The sequence below is a fragment of the Podarcis erhardii genome, assembly GCF_964252035.2.
Source record: "Podarcis erhardii genome assembly, chromosome: 12".
NCBI lineage: Eukaryota > Metazoa > Chordata > Lepidosauria > Squamata > Lacertidae > Podarcis > Podarcis erhardii.
In genome coordinates, this window is record NC_138513.1 from 21,271,166 (window position 1) to 21,293,729 (window position 22,564).

General features: G+C 42.4%; 1 protein-coding gene and 1 long non-coding RNA gene across 2 annotated transcripts in view; both read left to right on the forward strand.

Moving 5' to 3' along the window:
- RSU1 (Ras suppressor protein 1) overlaps nt 1-22,349 on the forward strand; it is a 61,093-nt gene extending 38,744 nt beyond the window's left edge. The window contains exon 9 of the mRNA XM_081834888.1: nt 21,875-22,349. Coding sequence (XP_081691014.1) covers nt 21,875-21,977 — 103 coding nt within the window. The 3' untranslated portion in view covers nt 21,978-22,349. The remainder of the gene's footprint in view (nt 1-21,874) is intronic.
- LOC309352989 lies at nt 10,759-12,743 on the forward strand. The gene is made up of 3 exons (XR_014161509.1): nt 10,759-10,868; nt 11,028-11,206; nt 11,709-12,743. It is a non-coding gene; the product is annotated as an uncharacterized lncRNA (long non-coding RNA).
- Nucleotides 22,350-22,564: the final 215 nt, after the last annotated feature.

Below are 22,564 nucleotides of genomic sequence, written 5' to 3' on the forward strand. Positions count from 1 at the left end.
AGGTGGAATATAAATTTAACAAAGAAATAATAATAAAATAAGGAACTTCCATCTTCCCTCAGCTAGCCCTCACCTGCCTGTCTCCTTTCTCATAACCAGGCCAGGGAGCAGCATTGGCAACTGTTTAATATCATAATTATCACTGTGCTTTCTGCATTTCATTTCCCTCTGACCTTACCATTCACAGTCTCGCCCCCACAACCACAATCTTATATATTCCTGTAACTGGGTTACGTGTCATGTATCTGATGAAGCAGACTTGTAGTCCCCACCCCATAGTTAATGCCATCATAATTTTTCCGTCTTTATGATACCACAAGATTCTTGGTTGTTGTATTTTGCTGCTGCACATCCAATCCCTTTGGAATGAGTCCCATGTGCTGTAGCAAGAAGTGACCAGACAATATTTCTGATGTCAGTTTCAGGCTTGTTGATGTTGTAACAACCTTGTAAACCTACCTGCTCACCAAGGAAAAATTCTTTAACAACGATGACCTTTCATTAGGAACCCAACTAAGATAAATTTAGAGGAAAAGAGATAAAAGCTGTCATTTTGGAACAAATTTCTCCAACTTATATTTGGAACACTGATTATAAATCCATGCTGCTGTGTAGACTAGGTCAGGATCGATATTTCTGCCTGGAAGTTGCACAATCTATGGGAAGAAAGAGATTAATATGGTTACTTTTCACTCTGTGTTCTCAATCAGCTAACTATCTGCACTTGTCGTTCATATTTTGTTTTCGAGCTTGTTATACTGACAGAAAAGTCTCTTGAGGACTGAGAGGCGATTCAGTTCAGAGTTGAAGCTCTCTAAAAATGTACATATCTTTCCTCTGTGTGGGAACCAAGCTTTTATTAAAACACACACAACACATGCATATATATCTTACTCACTGGTACTATTTCTTATAGATCAGAAGAAACATTTAAAACCGAACTGCAGTTTTTCGCTGCTGCCTGATTCAGAACAGTCCTTGCTGCCAGAAAGGACACAAAACAGCCTGGTGCCCAAGGCAAAACAGAATTCCGAATTTCAGTAGTCAAAATACAGGGTTGAATCCCAAATGCGACTTACATGATCAGAAAGGCATTTCTGTAAGATGACACCACCTTGAGTTACATTGATTTTTCCTCTGATGCCCCTGTATTCTGTTCTATTCTGGAGAGTTTCATAACCCTCAAGTGGATTTTTCCGAGAGCATAGGGGGAGCCAGTGTCAGAGAAGGTGGCCCTCAAAACACCCTTTTAGGAACAAGTCCATCCACTTTGGTACAGTCAACTCTGACTGGCAGTGGCTTTCCAGGGTTTCAGGCAAGGTTCCTTCCCAGTCCTACCTGGAAACATCAGGATTTGAACCTGGGACCTTTTGCATACGAAGCATGTATTCTGCCACCAAGCTGTGCTACACTGGATACAACGCAGAATAAGCTACACAGTTGGCCATTTGAATAAAATAAAAGCTGGTGGGTTGTTTGTATTTATTTAAAAGATGTGTAATCTGCTTTTTGAGCACATGCGCCACAAAGCTGCTCATAAAGTAGGTTAAAATACAAAACCAAATGGAATATAAAACCAATTTAAATATACACTTAAAACACTACCCCCAAAGCCAGGGCAAAATAGACAGTAAAAAACCAATAGTAACAATTCAGCAGATCCAGGCATAGCAGCCCCTGTTTATGACCCCAATTTATATTACACATAAGAGCCCCTAAGTGCAGCCTTTCTCAACCTCGGCTCCCCAGATGTTGTTGGACTACAACTCCTATCATCCCCAGCTAGCAGGACCAGCAGTCTGGAGTGGTTAAGTTTCTAGCCCCAACAACATCTGGGGACCCAAGGTTGAGAAAGGCTGCCGTAGTAAATAAGTTTCACTTGAAGCAGGTGTGGGCCTCCAGATGTTGCTAAACTAAAACTCCCACAATTCCCTGGCCATTGGCCATGCTTTCTGGGGCTGATGGGAGTTGTAGTTCAGTACTTTTTATATATATATATATAAATTTTTATTAAAGATTTTCTTAAAAAACAAAACCGAGAAAACAGAAATACAATTAACATCTTGTAATAACCATATTTTCTTCACTTTTGGACTTCCTCATGTCTCTCGCTCCTGCATTCCAAAATTATACAGTTTTAGTCAGCAATTTATCCCCTTATTTCCATTCTTATTCTATAAATTACCAATATTATGTCCCTAACTTTAAATACTTTTAGCCAAATCTTGATTACCCAATTTAAACATAATGATTATTCGAAATTTATTTTTCTCTCTAGATTCACTTATTCTCATATTCTTTTGAACTAAGTTATTGGAGCCATGTTATTTTCAATCTCGCATCCTTCTTAGCACTCATGTAATTTACAATGTTTTCGTAAATGGTCCTTAAATTTCTTCCAATCCTCTTCCACTGCTTCCTCTCCCAGGTCTCAGAATCTGCCAGTCATTTCTGCTAGTTCCATATAGGGAGTTGTAGTTCAGTACTATCTCAAGGACCACAAGTTCCCCCTGTCTGGCTTAAAGACTAAGAGGGTGTGGAACCTGAAAGAATTTAGTGAGAACCTTGCAGAATCTGGTTTGCATTCAGAATTATTGCTGCAATCAGTGAAACTTGAGGTTCTCAGCCATCTCTCCAATATGAACGTATGCAAATCACTACTTCCTTTTTTGTAATTTTTGTTTGATTGTTCACTTGTGTTTCAGCACCACCTTTATTATCCCAATACCTTGTCCTTTGCTTCAAAGCTGCAAATAAATGTGAATTATGGTCAATCCGCAAAAGGTCTAGCTGAATTATTTTCTTGACAAGTTTAAAATACCAACCAATTTATTACCTTGTTTGTTAGGAATTGTAGTTTAGTCTTTGTAGATGAGCAGATCTGCTTCTAGCATGAAAGTCTTCACCGTCTGCTTCCTTTCACTTCCTTGCAGGAGAACTTTGTCAATCTGTATTTTGCCCTCTGTCCTTTTCTTGTGTTTCCTTCCATCCTTTTGGCTGATCAGTTATAAATGCCTGATGGTTGATTTCAACCCCCCCCCCATCCCATCCCATCCCATCCCATATCATAAATATGTCGCCAGTTTCTCCCTCCCTTTCGCTCAGAGGATTTAGCAACATGCCTGGTGCTGGATAGCACCAGCAACCGGGAATGCAATGTTAGCGGGGTACATCAGTGCCAAGCACTTCACATTTAGCTTCTTCCTATTTTTATAGAGCACACTGTGGAATTAGCAGTTAATTGCTTAAAAGCACCTTGTTAGTTGAATATGAGCATATTCCAAGAATTTTGAGAATCGCATTTCTGAGAATGTTGTGAACACTGTTGAACAAAATGGTTCCAGTATTTGGATAACATCAAAACACTCAGTGAGGGGCGGAGGCGAACTGAGGGGCGCGCAACCAGTTTTTTTTTGGGGGGGCACCACAACTATGAGGTAGAATGAGAAGCGAGGGGGTGCTGAATGTTGGTGTTGCACAGGGTGCCACTGAAATTTGAGATCCCGAAGTCCGCCAACTGTGTGAGGTATGGAGTTTCTAAAGACATGTGCAGAAGAAGGGGAAGGGCGGAAGCTCAGTGGTATATCATCTGCTTTGAATCCAGAAGGTCCCTGGGTCAGTCCCTACAGATTTGGCTGGGAAAGACCCTGGAGAACTGCTGCCAGTCAGTGTAAGCAGTACTGGGCTAGCTGGAACAATAGTTTGACTTGGGCTAGAGCAGGCTTTACCGTATTGGCCTGAATATAAGCCACACCTTTTCCCCCCAAATTCTGACTGTGAAAAGTTAAAGTGCAGCTTAAATTCATGACCTTACCAGAATTGGCTTTTACGATATTGCTGCTGAAACACACATGCAGAATTTTAAGGGAGCAGCTTATATTCGGGTATTGTCTTTTTTTCTTTCCCCCCCTTGAATTTTAAAGGTGTGGCTTATATTCGGCTGCAGCTTATATTTGGGCCAATACGGTATAATCCTGTGCAAATGATTAATCTCAACAAATCTGAATTCCTGCGTTTCCTTTTGGAAGGAGTGGTGCTTATCAGAGCAGTGACTTCTTTTTTAACTCTTAAAAATCTGCCACCTTTGACAGCAGGGGCTCGGTTTATACTGTAGGAAACTGCCTTTATACCATAAGAACCATTGGCCCATCTAACTCAGTACTGCCCACATCAGGGTTTCTCAAACTCTAGGCTGGGGACCACAGTCCTGTCCCTGTCCCCCTCTCCAGTCATGCAGTCAGTAGCCTTTGGGTTGGGCAGGTGCTGGCTCCAGCAGCTCCAAAACTACTAGCAGTGCTAGTAGTAATAACAACAATTATAATAACCAGAGAAGGGAGGGGAAGAAAGAGAGCTTGTTATAAGAGGAATAAGTGAATGTAAAAGAAGCAGAAAGGAGGGGTGAGGGAAATATATAAAACCGAATGCCTTCTCCACTTGGTCTGACTAAATAGAAGGCTTAGAGCCTCTGAATCGGCAAATTCTCCCTAAATTTGGGAGGCTGAGCCATGATACCTCCAGAATCAATGTCTGTATTTAACCTGAGGAAAATCGAACTATGGAACTCTGGGGCACTAAGAAATCGCCGTAGCAAAGAATTTGGCAACCTCCAAAGTGGGGTGAGAAATCAACAGAAAGTGATGTTGCTGATTGCCAGCTGGTTATGCCAATCACCGACCTCACTGTTTTCTGACTGGCTTTGCCCTTGCATCTCTATCTCATGGCTGGTGGGCCTCAGTAATGTTTAGCCTTCTCCAAAGGGACCTGGCGGTGGGAGCTTTGAGCACCCCTGATCTATACTGACTGGCAGTGGCTCTCTAGAGTTTGGGGCAGGAGTTGCTTCCATTTCTGACAAGCTCCCCTTCCCAGAAGCAAATGCAACAGAATGGTTTGGGCCCTCAGCTCCCACAGAAAAAATAAAATCAGCAAACTCCACACCGCTGAACTGGCTACCCAAAGTCATATAGCTCTGAATGGGAATGACAGATTAGGTAGCCATTTTTATTTAACCTTAGTTACAAGGTATGCTAGAAAGAATGTACAGTCATACCTTGGGTTGAAGTAGCTTCGGGTTGAGCGTTTTCGGGTTGCACTCCGCGGCGACCCGGAAGTAACAGAATGCGTTACTTCCGGGTTTCGTTGCTAGCGCATGCGCAGATGCTCAAAATGACGTCATGCGCATGTGCAGAAGCGGCAAATTGCGACGCGCAGGCGCGGGTTGCGTTCGCTTCAGGATGCAAACGGGGCTCCGGAACGGATCCCGTTCGCATCCAGAGGTACCACTGTGTATGTTTTGAGGTGTTCTTTTCATTTGAAATGCTTCATGAACACCGTCTCAAGACCTCTCTGAGGCATGCCGCCTCTACCTTACCATGGAAATACCTGTGTATTTACATCTCCAAGGTTTTTGCTTTATGCGCTGCAAAAGCAAACTGTCAACGGTTTGCTGTAAATTGAAGCTTTTAATAATTTTGTCTGTTCTACCACATTTGTCAGCTTTGAATATTCTGTCAAGTTGGAAATAAAAATAGCAGCAAAACTCAGGAACGGTGACACTGAAAATTTATCTGCTCATAGAAAGTATCAAATGCAGACTTGAAGAATGAGCATTTACAGGTGTTTCTCTCCCCCCACCCCAATTTCTTTTTGATAACATAAAACTTTCAGTTGCTTATGGTAGTAAAAATAACTTATACACTGAATCAGCCTGTGTTAAATGTTTGACTATCAAACCATTCAAGTTTTGCTACAGCTACATATCCTCCTATTCAGAGAAGCCCAGAAATTCTCCACCAAGATGGGTGGGGGCCTGACTGTATCTTTTCCAAGTGATGTCAACGGTGCAATCCAATATCTAATGTAAGTCAGTTCCAGTTGAACTTAGTGGGTTTACCTTGTATTTATTTATTATTGAATTTGAGCCTTCACCCTAAGGTCTAGGGCATGTTACAAACAGCATTAACAGAAAAGATTAGAAACCAAGTATTAAACATAGCCATTGCCCAATATACATTTTTTAATATATAAAATTTTAATCACAGGCATATTTGAACTCCTGAACTCCCTTTGGAAGGAAGGGTGTGATATAACTTTAGTAAATAAATTTCTGGTCCGTTATGAGTACACTTTCCTTCTGCTGCCACTACCCAGAGCCTCAACAAAACCAAAATATTCTCAGAGCTCTCATGGGGGCAAGGGGAGCTCCGAGTAAACTTTCATCAGATTGGGCTGTATGTAGGACATAGTGGTTTGTTTTCCCTCTGTTAGTCGAGATTGAAGAGCATGCTGATGTACTCAGTGTACTCAGTATCCCTTTAAAGCACATCTTTTCCCCTCAAAGAATTCTGGGTACTGTAGTTTGTTAAGGACTGCTGCAACTCTGTGAGGGGCAAACTTCAGGGCCCATAATTATTTGAGGGAAAGAACACGCTTCAAATGTTCTTTAAAGGTACCGTGTGAACACAGCCTACATCCCACAGAACTAGTGGCATTCAGGGGAACCATCTCCTAGGGGCCGAGCCCTTTGGGGGCCCTCCAATGTTCAAAGGGGGCAGAGGAGGCTGAGTGGGGAGCTGAACGTGGCACAGCTTCAATGGCCAGCTCCTCCTCCCGATGCTGTGGAGGGGAAGAAGCAGGAAAGCTCCCCTTGGCAGGTAGCAGTGGCGGGAGGAGGCGCCGCCAGCCACATTTGGCTCCGCCCCTGGCTCCTCCCAATGTCCTGACATCATACAATGTTGGCCTCCCCCATTCTCCCTTGGAAGTTGGCACTTGTGTTAGGATTTATTCCTAGGTAAAAATGTGTAGGACAGGGTTAGGTTGCTGAGCCTTGGCATCAGTAGTGTGGAGAAAATACTCAGTTCTGTCGGTGAGGCCAGTTCACTGTAAATCTGTGCACCGTCAATCAGAAGTAAGTCTCCTTGTGTTCAATGTGGCTTACTTGTACATAAGTAAACATTAAGATTGCAGCCTTACTGTTGTTTCATAGCTTACATCTCTCTCTCTCTCTTTCTCTCTCCCTCTGTGTAATATTACCCCACATATTATTGTCTGAACGCTTTCCCACTACCCCACATATTATTGTCTGAACGCTTTTCAGATTTTACATTAGTGTTATGTAAAATACCTTACTTTCAGGGACATATAAATAATGTAAAAGAAATATGAATGCGTAAAACCATACTCTCCCCCCCCCACTGCACCTAGCTGTAGTCCTTATTTGTTTTCTGTATTAAGTACCATTAAAGCAATTTTATAAAGCTAAGGATAAATGCTCTTAACCTATGGGTAATATTGCTTGGTGGATGTTGGCGGTATTATATCTTGCGTGTGCTTGTGCTTGTGGTAAGGAAACTGCTATTCTATTTTAAGGCTTTTCTGAGAAAGATTGTAAACCATTATTTCCCTTTTTTGTGATTTTATGAAACCGCGGACCGTATAACACTACAAGCGCTATGAACATCCTCCTTTATAGAGAGGATAAACATACGTCAAGCTCATCGCTCATACTCTGGAGGGTGGTCAACCAAATTTTGCTCAGAATAGAACCACTGAAATTAATGGACTTCACTTAGTTGTGTTCATGAATTTTGATACATCTACTCTGAGTAAAATTTGGTTGAATACAATCCTTTGTGTTTTTTTCAAAGTACAGTGGTACCTCGGGTTACAGACGCTTCAGGTTACAGACTCTGCTAATCCAGAAATAGTACCTCGGGTTAAGAACTTTGCTTCAGGATGAGAACAGAAATCGTGCAGCGGCAGCAGGAGGCCCCATTAGCTAAAGTGGTACCTCAGGTTAAGAACAGTTTCAGGTTAAGAACGGACCTCCAGAACGAATTAAGTTCTTAATCCGAGGTACCACTGTACTCTGAAGTCCATCAATTGGAGGCAGGTACAATATAATAGCTTAGAACGGCATGTGAGCATACATTTAGAATTAAGGGGAAGGACACCTCTGAGTTCATTTCAACCTGGGCAATTGTTTTCAGTATCAAAAATGAGCTCATAATCCTTTCACACAAAAATCCATTAAAGGGTTTCTCCAAGTTTTTGTGGTTGTTTCAGCAGCCTATTTTTTGGCAGGGTAGGGGGAGTTGTTGCTATTGTGAAGCAGTTGGGTATACAACTGTTGGTGATCTACTGTAAATCATGCAGAGATCTGCCAGAAGATCTAAACTCTGCCTGGCCCTTATTTTTTTTGACCCTAAAATCAGGCTTTCTTTCATCCCCTCAGATTTGACTTCCCACGTAATATCAAAGCTCTTTTTAGTTCTTTCTCCATCACTTAAGAGGGCCTAAACTTGATTCATCAGATGCAGGATGTAGTGAGGGTCAGAGAGCAGCTCACACATGCAAGACCCCCCCCCCACACACACACCTATTTCTACATGACTGTACACACAAGCACACTACTGCTTGGAGAGGCTGAGTGCTCTGCTTCATTGTTTGAGTGCTTTGCTTTCCATTTGTATGAATTCCAAAAGTGTTTTGCAAACAATAAGCACAATAGAACATCTCAGTTACAGAGCAAAACAATTACAACACCTAGACCGTTAAGAGCTGACCCTTCCAAGTCACTTAGTCAAGCCTATCCAGACATGTGGAATGTTAACATGTGTCCTTCTCTGGTTTTTAGCTCATCATTGGTTGTAATTTTTTAATTGTTTTAAATATAAGTAGTCTGAACATTCCCCCAAACCTCATCTACAGTCTCAATACCATTCATGCTACTCAGTTAATTAAAATACACTGACCAACGTGTGTGTGTGTGTGTGTGTGTGTGTGTGTGTAACCCACTAAGAGAGCAATTGTGATTCTTGTTACTTCAACAGATGGCTGTGATCACAGAACAGGCTGCTACTTGACTCCTAGCATTGCCTGGTTCACAATCCTCATTTCTTTTTTCATGCAGTTGTAGATGCAGTCTTATGGAAAAATAAGGTGGGGGTGAATTTGGCCCTCTAGTTCACATATAAATTTTTGTTGGTTATTTTTACTCCTAATGTACAGAAGAGCAGGATGCGAACACAATGCCATAGTAAGAAAGCACATGCAACCTGAGGACCACATTGACATTTGGTAATCCTCCAAAGTCAGTGGGTGGTACAGTCATTGCACACTCAGTTGCATATGGGAGCAAGCACCCGCCTCATACTTGTCAAGCATTTATTTTTATTAATTGATTAGGTTTATATACCTCCCTACAGCCTGAGGTCTCAGGGCGGTTCACAGAAAAGTGCACAACATATATAATCAGAATAAAAACAACAACCCAATAACACACACACACACACACACACACACAGAGAGAGAGAGAGAGAGAGAGAGAGAGAGAGAGAGAGAAGAGCCATATTTTAAAAGGGTATAGTATGTCAAACTGATCAACCAAAGGCCTGGTTTAAAATGAATGTTTTTGCCGGACGCCTAAAGGTGTGTAATGAAGGCACCAGGCAAACTTCCCTTGGGAGAGCATTCCACACATGGGGAGCCACCGCAGAGAAGGCCTGTTCTCGTGTTGCCATTTAGCTCTGCACATGCCCAGACTGCTGCATCTCTGCCCCAGCTGAAGTTTCCAAACTATCTTCTGCAGCTACTTTGATAGTTAGGCTGAGTTTTGAAAGTTAGCAAAGGGACAATTAATCCTTGTGTGGTCCTCGGCATGTTCCACTGACGTTTTATTTCAGTGAAAACTTGCCTTTTGGGTTACCACTTATTTTGTGTTCACATTGCTATTGCACTCTCTCTCTCTCTCTCTCTCTCTCTCTCTCTCTCTCTGTGTGTGTGTGTGTGTGTAAGTGGCACAGGTTGAAATGCCTCCTGCTTTTGTGTGGCCCAAGTGATTTAATGAATGCCTTTGCCACAATACAGTATCAGACTTACATCTGAAGGCTGTAAACATTTTTCAGATCTGTTTCAGATCGCCATGCATCTAGCTGAAATTTTCCCTCTAGCTGAAGCCTATCCATCATTCTTAAGGCTATCTAATATCCTCCTTTTTTCTATTCAATGAGATGATATCTTATTTTCCTTTTCACTGAGTCACCGTATTTTATGTGTTCAGCTGACACTGTCCGGATGTATCTCCTTCAGTTTAGATAGTTGTGCATCACGGGACACAGAATTCCCCAAACCTAAGATTATGGTATAAGGTTATAGCACATGGGGATATTTGTGCTGCACATGACCCCCCTCAGCTGTGAGTGCTATTGAGATATCAGATGACAGCAGGTTTTATTGATAGTCAAAAGGAGTATCTGTATATATGTATATGTATATATGATTCAGCCTCGTTTAAATGCTGAAAGCACTATGAATAGTAATTTAGAGAGAGGCAGCATCCACTATTTGTGGGCCTTTATAGCAATGCTTCCAAACAGTGCAAGAGCTCCCAATGTGGCATCTTATGGGCTTATGCGCTGATTGTAGCGCATAAGCATGAGCCTCCAAATAACCCAGCCCTGGTTGCTGCAGCTCCACTTTTTCCTTTGGCAAGCAGGCGGAAGGGCAGCAGCAATGACTGCAGCTGACACGTGGAATTGGTTTCCACCTGCTGCTTAACTTTGTCCAACCCAATGCACCTTGTGGACATGCTAAAGCAGGGGTGGGAAGCCTGTGGCTTCTGGACATTGTTGGACTCCAGTTCGCATCAGGCCCAGCCAGCATGGCCATTGTCTAGGCATGATGAGAGATGCAGTCTTGCAATGGAGGGTCTGCCTGTGCTGGCTGATCCTTTTCTCCATAGTGAGTCAAAAGCAGCTGAAGGCAGGGGTGCCTTTTAGACTTTTTTAAACATCTCTGCTTCATATATTACTGTAATAAAGAACCACAGAAAGGAAAGGAAAGGAAATGCCTCAGCATAGGAACAGAAGAGTGTGGTGGAGTCTCCTTCTTTGGAGGTCTTTAAGCAGAGGCTTGACAACCATATGTCAGGAGTGCTCTGATGGTGTTTCCTGCTTGGCAGGGGGTTGGACTCGATGGCCCTTGTGGTCTCTTCCAACTCTATGATTCTATGATTCTATGATTCTAAGAAGCGGGCTTGGACCAGGTCCATCTAGCGCAATATTGCAGATTCTGACTGGCAGCAGCTCTTTGGTGCCCCTAGTAGAGAGAGAGGTCTGCTGCTACCATGTCCCTTTTGGAGAAGCCAAGGGCCCTTCCATCTGCAGTGCATGAGCGCTGCTCACTGCCCAAGATCGCAAAAGGGATTACCGTATTTTTTGCCCTATAGGACGCACTTTTTCCCCTCCAAAAATGAAGGGGAAATGTGTGTGCGTCCTATGGGGCAAATGCAGGCTTCAGGAAGCTCTGTGCAGCCCTCCAGAGCCCGGCGCGAAGTCCCACTGGACTCCTGATGGCTGCGCGGAGCTGCCTGCAGCCCCGGGCTCCGCGCAGCCCTCCGGAGCCCGGCGTGAAGTCGCGCCGGGCTCCCGAGGGTTGCGCAGAGCTGCCTGCATTCCAAAGCCTGGGACATGCTGAAGAGCGCGCCCGGGCTTCGCGCACCTCTCCGCAAGCCTGGGGAGACCGGCGCGACTTCGCGCCGGGCTCCCTAGGCTTGCAGATAGCAGGCTGTTCTGGGGGCTGGGGTCGGGGAAAGCTCAGACTTTCCCCGCGCCAGCCTCGCGCCTGGGGGGGAAATAAAAATTTTTTTCTTTATTTCCCCCCCAAAAAACCTAGGTGTGTCCTATGGGGCGAAAAATACGGTACTCAAAAAGAAGTAAGTGAGGCTCCTTTTGCCTTCTAAGCTCCAGTTCAATGTCTGCCTTGGACCTCACGCCAGCAAACAGCAGCAGCTGCCAATGCCATTATCTGAACCTATCGTTGGGGATGACAGTAATGAACATCAAGTCACTTATCAGCTAATTCAATCTCAGTGGAAGCTCATTACCAATCAATAATACCTCTTCCGGAGTTCTAGCATTTGTAAGCCAAGTGGAAATATCTGGTGCACTTTGAAATCTGGAAGTTGTTTTGATTTGTCTTGAGGGATTATTATTTTTGGTATCTCTTTCCACAGCCAAAATTATCACATTTTTTTAAGGGGTGGCTGCTTAGCTACCTTTTGTGATAGGGATGAGCTTCTTCGGTGGAGATGAGAATTCTGCAAGGACCACATAGGTTCATTTGCCTGGAAGTGGCTGAATGAGTCCCTGGTGCTATCAAAGCCACTGCAACTTACAAGACGTGATTAGATCGGGGTGTTTACATTTTCAATTACTCTGCTAAGGTGTTAATTCCCAGTTGAAAATAATGCATATTGTGCTGCAAGTGGGGGGAAATGTGTTGCGGTTAGTTACATAAACTGTATACTAATCTTCACTTATATACCTGATCATAAGAGCTACTTGAGGTTGGTCCAATAAATGATATCACCTTGCCTATTTTGCATCTGCTATTCTCAAACTCTAACGATGCAGGAACCGTCTGTACCAGTTTTAATTAAATACAGAATTTGAAGTAGATGCAGTCAAATAATCAAAGGCATCAACAGCTCAATGTATCAGAAATATATATTCAAATTTTTCTTTGTGCTGAGAATTTGTCCTTGCTGGGCCCTAATCTGAAGCAAAGTTAAATGGAAATAAGTCTTATGGGTTTCATTGGAACTTGATTCCAAATAAGCATATCTGTGATTCCAGCCCCTTTCACTGCTTTTTCTTCAAGCTTGAAGACAGCATTTTAAAAAATATAAAAACTTTACGTGGCAATTTTGTAGCCTAGTGGACATTCAGTATAAAATGATTTTATATCATAGCTGCAGGTGTGTTTGGTGCTAACCCCCCTGGGAAGGAAAATATACTGCATGTACCTTGCTTAAAAAATACAGCCTGTGAGCATTCATGTTTTAATTCAAGTTAAGATAAAACAGGAATTGATGTTGCGGGGTGTCAGTGTGAGCTGTTGCACAGTAGTAAATATTTGAGCATCAGCAGACAGTTAAAGTAGGAAAAACCAGGACCAATTCTTAAGTCGATAACGTTGTCACAAACTTTGCAAAATTAAGTTGTTTGACTGTCTTTCCCTGGTGATTTGGCTGCAGTTTGAAATGTCTTTGCATTAAGATTTCATGCTTGGGTCTCTACTCTCTATGATCATCAATCAGAAGATGAACACATCAAGGGTCTCTCTGTCTCTCTCTCTTTTTGTGGGATTAGTTAAATGTGTTGGCAGACATATGAGAAACATTTGGTTTTTCTGTGCGCATATATATATATATATCATAAGCAGAAACATTCCTTCTACCTGAAGCTACAACACATATTCAACTTGCATGATTAATCAATATCCCTGCATTAGAAGAACAGATATAAAACTCTTTTATGTACCAAAGCTTTCAGGGTTACCAACAGTAAACCACAGCAAGTGGTTCTCAAGCATTCAGCCAAGGGAATTGGATAGTAATACTTTTCAGTGACAGTATAAATGAACAAATAAAATAGCCAGGTAAGAAGAACGTACCACTGACCCAGCTGGGATGAACACTTGAGACTTCATAAAGCACGGTTTATGAATGAGTGCTGGGGCCAGGCTCCCCTCCCTCCTCCTGTCAGACATTGGCTTTGGTACAAGGACCCAGGTTTATAATGTCCCCTCCTGTCCGAATCTGGGAACTCTGGGAGCAGGAAGGAACCAAGTGAGAACACTGGGCATGTGTGTGCTAAACCATTAACTGTGGCTTACCATGACATCCAAACACTGCTATTGACACTGTTTGAGAGCCTTACACCTGTGTTACATGCAAGGGTGTCAATACATGGGAGACCCCTTCACTCCCAACTTAACTCTTTTATCACGTAGGCCTGTGATAGAGGAAACAGTCTTGGGGGAAGGCAAATCCATGCCACAGGGTTTCTTATACAAGCATCCCATTTTCATCTCTGACCCTGGTGAACCACAGCACTTACTCACAGTTTGGGAGCCTCATCATCATCATCAGATGGGTGGCATATAAGTAATAGATTATGATTATGATTATGATTATTATTATGGGTTGCCCCAGCCACTCTGGGCAGCTTTCAACAAATTATAAAACCACAGTGAAACATCAAACATTAAATATTCCCTGTACTGGGCTGCCTTCAGAGGTCTTCTAAAAGTTGTATAGTTATAAAAAGGTAAAAGGTAAAGGACCCCTGGACAGTTAAGTCCAATCAAAGGTGACTGGGATTGCAGTGCTCATTTCGCTTTCAGGCCGAGGGAGCCGGCTTTTGTCCACAGACAGCTTTCCGGGTCATGTGGCCAGCATGACTAAACTGCTACTGGCGCACAGAGGACCATGATGAGTGCCAGAGCACACAGAAATGCTGTTTACCTTCCTGCCACAGCGGTACCTATTTATCTACTTCCCGCCACAGCTGTACCTATTTATCTACTTGCACTGGCGTGCTTTCAAACTGCTAGGTAGACAGGAGCTGGGACAGAGCAACAGGAGCTCATCCCATCGCAGGGATTCAAGCCGCCAACCTTCCGATCAGCAAGCCCAAGAGGCTCAGTGGTTTAGACCACAGCGCCACCCTTGTATAGTTATATATCTCCTTGACAGGGCAAGTGCGACTTCTGAGAAGGCCCTCTGCCTGGTTCCCTGTAACCGTGCAATGAGGGAACCACCAGAAGGCCCTCAGAGCTGGATCTCAGTGTCTGGGCTGAACGATGGGAGTAGAGATGTTCCTTCAGATACAGGGCCAAGGTTGTTTAGGGCTTTACAGGTCAGCACCAACACTTTGAATTGTGCTAGCGAAATATAGGGTGGGCTGGCACTACAAGAGTCTTGAGCATGCTCCATGAACACACTGAGATACATAAAAGCTTCAGGATGGATCACCTTGGTACACCCAATGATTTGATTATTCCTCCTAATTTTGATGTGTTCCAGTTCATTATCTTCTCATTAGGTTTCAAGTGTAGCCCATAGAGACCTAAGACAATCTAGAAAGCTACATATCAGAATGTGAACAACACTAACACCTCTGGCACTGTCTCTGTTTGCCTTTTGCTCAATTACAATCTTAACACAATCATCTTAAGTAACAATGAGCCGATTATGTTCCATGGTTATTCCCTCACCCCCCTCCTTCTGAAAAATGTAACAAACGCAGGGGGGGCCGGAATCTAATGAGAACTAATGGAGAAATATCCGAGAGGCTTAACTTATGATCTGTGTTCATTACAGCAAGTGACATTTTCACTGCAGTTTTACTATAAAGATTGGCTGGCACAGAGTGAGAGTCACAGCCGAATAAACTCTCAATCAGTCTTACCTCCATGGTGATAGGTTATGAAAAATTGCTGAGGGCCTTCATAATGTCTGTATCATTCCTTAATTGATGGTGGGTTGCTTTGCTTTGAAAGTGCTGATGAGTAAGTGGAGAAAGGACCCCCCCCCCTTTGCAACCTGTACTGTTTCGACACAGTCATGCGGAATACACATATGTACAACCCTGACACTCTGTAGCAACAGATAATGGGAGCAGCTGCTAATTAGCAGACTCTTCTCCATAAGGCCTTGGTGGTAATCTTGTGCTTTTGCAAATTTTGTTTTGTGAGATGTAAAACAACAACAAACAACATCATGATATGCCATTTAAAATGTGAATTTAAAATTGGGTCTGGGAATTACCATGGGATTGGATCCTATATCTAATCACCCTTGTTCTGTATTTTCAGGCTTGTAAAGATGACTGTGTATCCCACACTTTAGGCTTTCTACTCTCATGTAATGTGGGCCATGGCAATGAGGGGAAGAGAGCAGCACTAATCCCACCAAACATATAATGCAAAACTAGAATATTTCTCTTTCAAATTGGTGCTATATCAGCAGCTGGCACTCTCCCTTGCATAGAGTGTCCAGCTATACTATTGGGAAAGCTTTCCAACTTTTGATGGCTTCCTGTCCATTTTTAAGAGAAACAGAGAGAGAGCCTGCATAAGAAAAGCACAGACCATATCCAGGCAGTCTTGAAGAAAGCTGATTTTTCTTGATCCAATCAGGAATTCAGTCAGGGTTTAGGCCTGGTTTTGGCACAGAAACTGCTTTTGGTCACCTGTATAATGACAGATGTAAGAGTGGCAGGGGAAATGTGCTCCTATTAATTTTCCTTGACCTCTCAGTGGCTTTTGATATCATCAACCATGGTTGTCTTCTGGAGCAACTGTCTGAGTTGGGGTAGGTAGCACCACTTTGCCATGGTTCTGGTCCTACTTGGGTAGTCATTTCCAGAAGGGGCTGATGGAGGAGTTCTCTTTGGCCCTGTGGAGCCTTCAGTGTGAGGTTCCTCATGGTTTTATTTTATCCCTCATGCTGTTTAGCATTTACATGAAACTACTGAGTGGGTTCATCTGGAGTTTGAGAGTATGTTGTCAGCTATATACTGATGACACACAGCTCTACTCCTTTACTTCTGCAGGTGTGGCAGTGGATGAGCTGGACCGTTGTCTTGTCTCAGTAATGGACTAGATGAGAGCTAATAAACTGAAGCTCAATCCAGATAAGCACTGTTAGTGGGCAGTTCGCCAGACTGGATGGATAGGAGGTTGCCTGCTCTTGATGGGGTTACACTTCCTCTGAAGGAGCAGTATGTTGCTTGGGGCCGTACTCTTTGAACTTTTGCTGTCGCCTGATTTCACAATGAAGTCAGGTGACTGGTTTTCGTCCACACAATAGAGCACATGGTGCTCTTTTAGCTGAGTGATACCAGTGGTTATAATAGGGCCATCTAGAGGTAATTCGGAATCTTCTGGGCCAAAAGACTATAGAGGTTGACTGGCCCTACTACACAGGAATTGCCCCTTTACCTAAATAACCTAATGATTGACCCCATTTTGCTCTGCGGGCAAAGTTTTTGTAAGGCAACCATCTGGGGAGTCAAGGCTTTTGAAGATGGTAACCCTGCTTGAGAATTCAAAAGAATGTGTGAGGGCTCAAACACTGCCAAGAGTGACAGAGAAGCATTCAGCAACCCCACACCCCATGTCCCCATACGTCCAGAATTTTCCAGACATAGCTGGAATACTGCAGTCGGAAGCAGTGTCCGGGTGGAAATCGCTAAAATGTCCGGGAAAATCCAGACATATGGCAACCCATGTCGGCAGTGTTGTTTTTGGTGGTTTTCCTTAAAAATAGCTCAGACACTTCAACAACTTTGCAAAAAAAAACAAAAAACACAAAAAACCCTCAACAACTTTTGTGTCCGGATTTTCACTTTTTTAAATATGGCAACCCTACCATATATGGCCCTCCCTTCCCCTCCTGAGCTTTTCCCTGTTAAACACAAAAGTCTCAAGGCAGAGTTGTAACTGTCTGGCACAGCATGTCAGTAACACTGTCCCCCCACCCCCTCCTGCCCATTTTGAAATACATGCTTGGTTTTTGTAAAAGACCAAATGCTGAAAATATAGGTGTGTTATTCCAGAATAGACCAAAATATTGTGGCATCAAGCCAATGTGATGAAATAAGTCTGAGGCAGGCTAGAGGAGAGCGATGTCTCAATTCTGAAATCTGCAGGAATATTTTCATTCTGCTGTGCAAGTTATTTCGCTCAGGCATATTGCTAAAGCATCTAAAAAATGGCACTTTCTCCAGGACTGAGTATGTGGCTTAACCATGCAGTGAGAAATCAATGCATTTTCCCAGAGAGGCATAAACCTCCTATTTCTAAGGTGGCATCTTGCATTGCCATATTTTCATAACTTAAGGCTTCATCAGCCAGTTTTGTGATGGGGATGATAATAATCATTAATAATAATAGACTGTTCCATCCAAAATCAGCTGAAACTTACTCATGCACAAACATGTAGTGTGTTTCCCCCAAGAGCATCTATCTATTTGTAGTTGAGTTTGTTCTGTTTCCCTTTCAGCCCAACCATTTCAAAAAGCATAGCCTTGGCCTATTGACATTTTCAGTGCTTAGCAAAGGAACCTAACTGGGAGTGGAATTACTTTCAAAATATTTTCACATTTTCCAGCCCCTTTAATAGCCCTTGTTAAAGTTATAAGCCTTAATAAAAGGATTTATAGCTTCAGTGTCTGAGGTTTTTAGGCCTCTTGATTTATGCTTTAAATTGCAGCATTTAGCACTTCGCACTTTAATTTAGACAGATCACCTATTTTCTTAAATGCTTAAGTAATGTACCAAGCTGCAGTTATTGATTCTCTTTGCATTTATTACAAAGGAGGCTGTATTTGCTCCTTCCTCTTGGGAATGCCCCTCCTGAACTGCAGGCTTGCTAGTGACAGCTTAGGCCCCTGATACATAACCAAAGACCTTGCCTAATATCCCTGCAACTGCTCAGGGAATTTTTATTAAGTAAAGGCATCATTAAAGTGGACAGAATGATGAAGTTTAATGAGCATCTTTCTCCCTTATTGTTAGTTTTGCTGTAGCAGCCAGAGTGTTCTCATTTGTTACCCTCAGTGGGGCAGGGTAGAGACTGCACGGTGTTTCTTCAGATACCTTTTTTTGTTTCGTTTATAGATTTGCATATTATATACACTTGTGTGCTGTTGGCAGAGAGTGTATTTATAACCAGACTCTATAGCAAAGAAAAACCCAGAAAATCTTATTATGGAGGGTTTGGGTTTCTTTCTTTCTTTCTTTCTTTTTTAAAAAAAGTATTTTCAGACTGACATTAAATCCTCTAGAAAACTATTTGCCCTTTTCCTTAATGAGGAATCTGCACACAACGCGGCGGTTCTGGCTGTGCCGTTGTTTAGAGAGGCTGTGCCATTTATCAGTTACGATTATAGCGCCAACAACTTTTTAGTTGCCACACAGCATAATTACAGATGTCTGAAGGACATGAAATCTTGGTTTTATGCTATGATCTCATTATTGCTCTGCAGAGATTTGCATGGAGCATCCCATTTAAACTGGCCGTTGTGGGGAGAGGAATTTGCAAGCTAGTCTTTTAACTTGGCCTTATATAATCAACAGCTAATGTGTGAACATGAAGCGTTAACAGGAAGGACAAATGGAAACTTGTTAGGATTCAGTGTATTTTATTTGAATATTATGTATTTAAAATGTAAAAATAAGAGTTTCTTTGCACACTGTAGATTCGGATACTTGCACACACATATACCCTGTGTAAATCAGAGGATAGAATCATTAGGGATGCCTGGCTCTATGCTTGTTCCTCTTGGCCTTTGCACACACACTCAAGGGTCAGGCAGTCCAACCTAGATAGTTGTGTCCCCTGCACTATAAGTGGCTGGCTACTCAGATTTATTTCTGCGATCCTTATTATTGCAAATCATTAATGAATAATTTTTATTGTTGCCTCCACATTATCATGGTTACATCTGTGTGTCTTTCTTTGTCAGAATATTCACTGAAAAGAGCCTGGAATGCAATTCTAAGTTGCTTTGAGACATTTTATGTAGCAAGTGGTAAATAAATGCAAATAATCATAATAATTACTTGTTTACTTTATGGTGGCACTTGCTGGGAAGAATGGATGTTTGGAGTTCATCTGTTTCTTTGAAGCGCTAAGATTGCAATCCTAACCCCACTTACCTGGGAGTAAGCCTTATTGAACCTCCAACTTGAACTTGAACAGCCGCTCCAGAAGGATTAACATGGTTGATGGTATTGAAAGCTGCTGAGAAGTTGAGGAGAATTGACAGGGAACTGTTTCCCCTGTCTCTCTCCCATCATACAGAGTGATCAAAGCAGTTTTTGTGCCAAAATCAGGCCTAAACCCTAACTGAAATGGATCTAGAAAACCAGTTTCCTCCAAGGCCAACTAGATCTTGGTCCATGACCAACTGATCAAGAACCTTGCTCAAGAACCTTGGCCCAACATCTGGAGGGCCATTGTCTGCACTGATTGGCAACAACTCTCAAACTGAGGTCTCTGCCAGACCTACCTGGAGTTGCTAAGAATTGAGCATGGAATTTTTTTGAACATAGTTCATGTGATCCGCAACTGAGTTACAGCCCTTCCCCAATGCCCTTCTAGAATGTGACTATTTGGCTTTTTAAATTCATTCTGAAGGCTGAGTGTCAGGCTTGGTTGAGAATATGTTTGCATACAACAGGTGCAGGGTTTTTCTTGAGCTAGTCCCATCACTTCTGCCAGAGCAGTCCCCCTTCAAAACAAGAAAGTTTTGGGATCTCTTTTCTTTCTTGACACGCAGAGTATCTTCCAAAAGGTTCTTTGTCAACAGAGCAAGTTTACATTTGTATCCTGTTTTGTCTCGAAGGCTTTTAATTTTGCTTTAAGTAGGAATTACTCATAAATTATCCATTAATTGCTCTCTGGTGTTCAGTGTAAATCCTCTCAGCCTTAGAGTCTATTTAGCTTTCCTGTGAGTGCCAGCAATCTTAATTGTAGGATACTTCGTCAACATTTAATCAGGGGTCTGTATTAATGTGGCATTGATGTGTTGGTAGCTCTCTTGCAACAATCCATCATGTGAGAGCAGGCAGAGAAGACTCTGACACCATTCCTCTGTGTCACTTTATCAAGCCCTCGAGTATTCTGGTTACGCAGCCAGTTCACTCTCTGTTACATCGACATTCCATCTTGCCAATTCAACCCAATTTTTGTCAATGTCTCCAAGGTTAAGAATTTAAGAAGCCTGGGTCTTCTTACCGCAAAACTGTTGTGTAAAAAGGCTTATGCTTTGGCTTGGAAGTAGTAGAAATGTCATAGCATGCAGAACTAGTTTTTTAAAAAGAGATATTAGATAGATATAGAATATATATACACACACACACACACACACACACACTCAAATTTTAACAACAAAAACAAATAGAACATGAACTTAATACAAACAAACTGCTGGCATACGGTTACACAATAGGATGACGTCTAAGAACAGGAGTAGCCAGCCTGGTCCCCTCCAGATGGACTCCAACTGCTATCAGCCCCAGCCAACATGGTTGATGGCCAAGGATGGTGGGAACTCGAGTCTACCGCTTTGGCTACCCTGGTCTGAGAAGGTGGGGGGGTCACAGCACAGAACGGACCTTGAAATCCCATTTCCAAGTTCAAGCAAGCAGGAGTAAATCCTTCCAAAGCATTACAGTGGTACCTCAGGTTACATACGCTTCAGGTTACTGACTCTGCTAACCCAGAAGTAGTACCTCGGGTTAAGAACTTTGCTTCAGGATGAGAACAGAAATCGTGCTCCGGCGGCAGCGTGAGGCCCCATTAGCTAAAGTGGTACTTCAGGTTACGAACAGTTTCAGGTTAAGAACAGACCTCCATAACGAATCAAGTTCTTAACCCGAGGTACCACTGTATTTATGTTTCCAGGAATTTGTCATCACATTCCTCGTGGTTGATGAACATTATGAACATGCTGTCCACAGAATTGGTCATTCTGACCACCCAACCATCCTGCACAAGTTATTCTGCTTTAATTTCTCTGCCAGTGTCAACTGTGACACCTTTCCCATCAGCCTTCCATTGTGAAGGGCTGCAAGAAACCACTGCCCAAGTGGTGATGCCAAGTGGGGCAGTGATTCTTTGGGGCAGCTGAGGCCTAGATAGTTGATCAGACTAGTTGGATCCTTGTTTAATGGAAAAACAAGCCTTGTTATTTTTGGGATGTATTTTTCTCAATGTTGTAAACAGCTTTGAGTATTTATTATTGTAAGACAGCAGCATACTTATGGAACAATGATGTGTGGTGAATAGGCTCATTGCCAGTGAGCCATCTCCAACACAATCACAAATGGAGGATGAGATGGTTGTCAGGACTGATAATAATAATAAAATGACACTCTTGTTTTCTAAGCCTCCTTGAGTCCCATCAGGAGAAAAAGCTGGGTATAACTAAATTAATGATGGCAGTAATAATTGTTTTATATGGTGCACTTGAGTTCAGGGAAGGTACTAAACATGTTCTTTATGTTCCTTGTTTCTCCATAGCCTTTATGGCAGACACATGCAGGCGAACCCCGAACCACCCAAGAAGAACAATGACAAGTCCAAGAAGATCAGCCGGAAGCCTTTAGCTGCCAAGAACAAATAAGCCACCTGCATTCACCATTCCTCTAATTTTTTTTTTTTTTTTTTTTTTGCATGTCCAATTCTTTTATATACTTTTTTGTTAGCAGAAATGGATGTTTTATAAAATAAAAACAAGGAATACCTTTTTATATCCACAGCTACTCACAAAGTGTAAACTGCACTGGCTAAGTAATCCATTATAATTATTAATTTCTGCTTAAATTATATAGCCGTTTGATCCAATGTAAACCACTTTATTGACTCTCAGAACATGTATGAAATGCACTTTTGGCTTAACTAATTCACACAGCTGGCTACACCTTACTGCAGCACCAAACCGTGTCTCAATCATATTTTATGTAATACTCCCAAATAAAATCATTTTTGTACCATATGTTGCTTTCTTCTCTCCTTTCCTGGATTTTGTGACATGTTTCATTTGTATTAGAGGAAGTAGGTTCACTTATACGTGGTACAACTTCTTAATTGCATTTTTAAAAAATAATGTTTGAGTGGGCAAACACAGGCTGCATCTACACAGCTGTTAAAAAAAACATTCTGAAAATGCTCTGAAAAAAACCATTTCCACCCCCATCGTTCAGCCCAGAC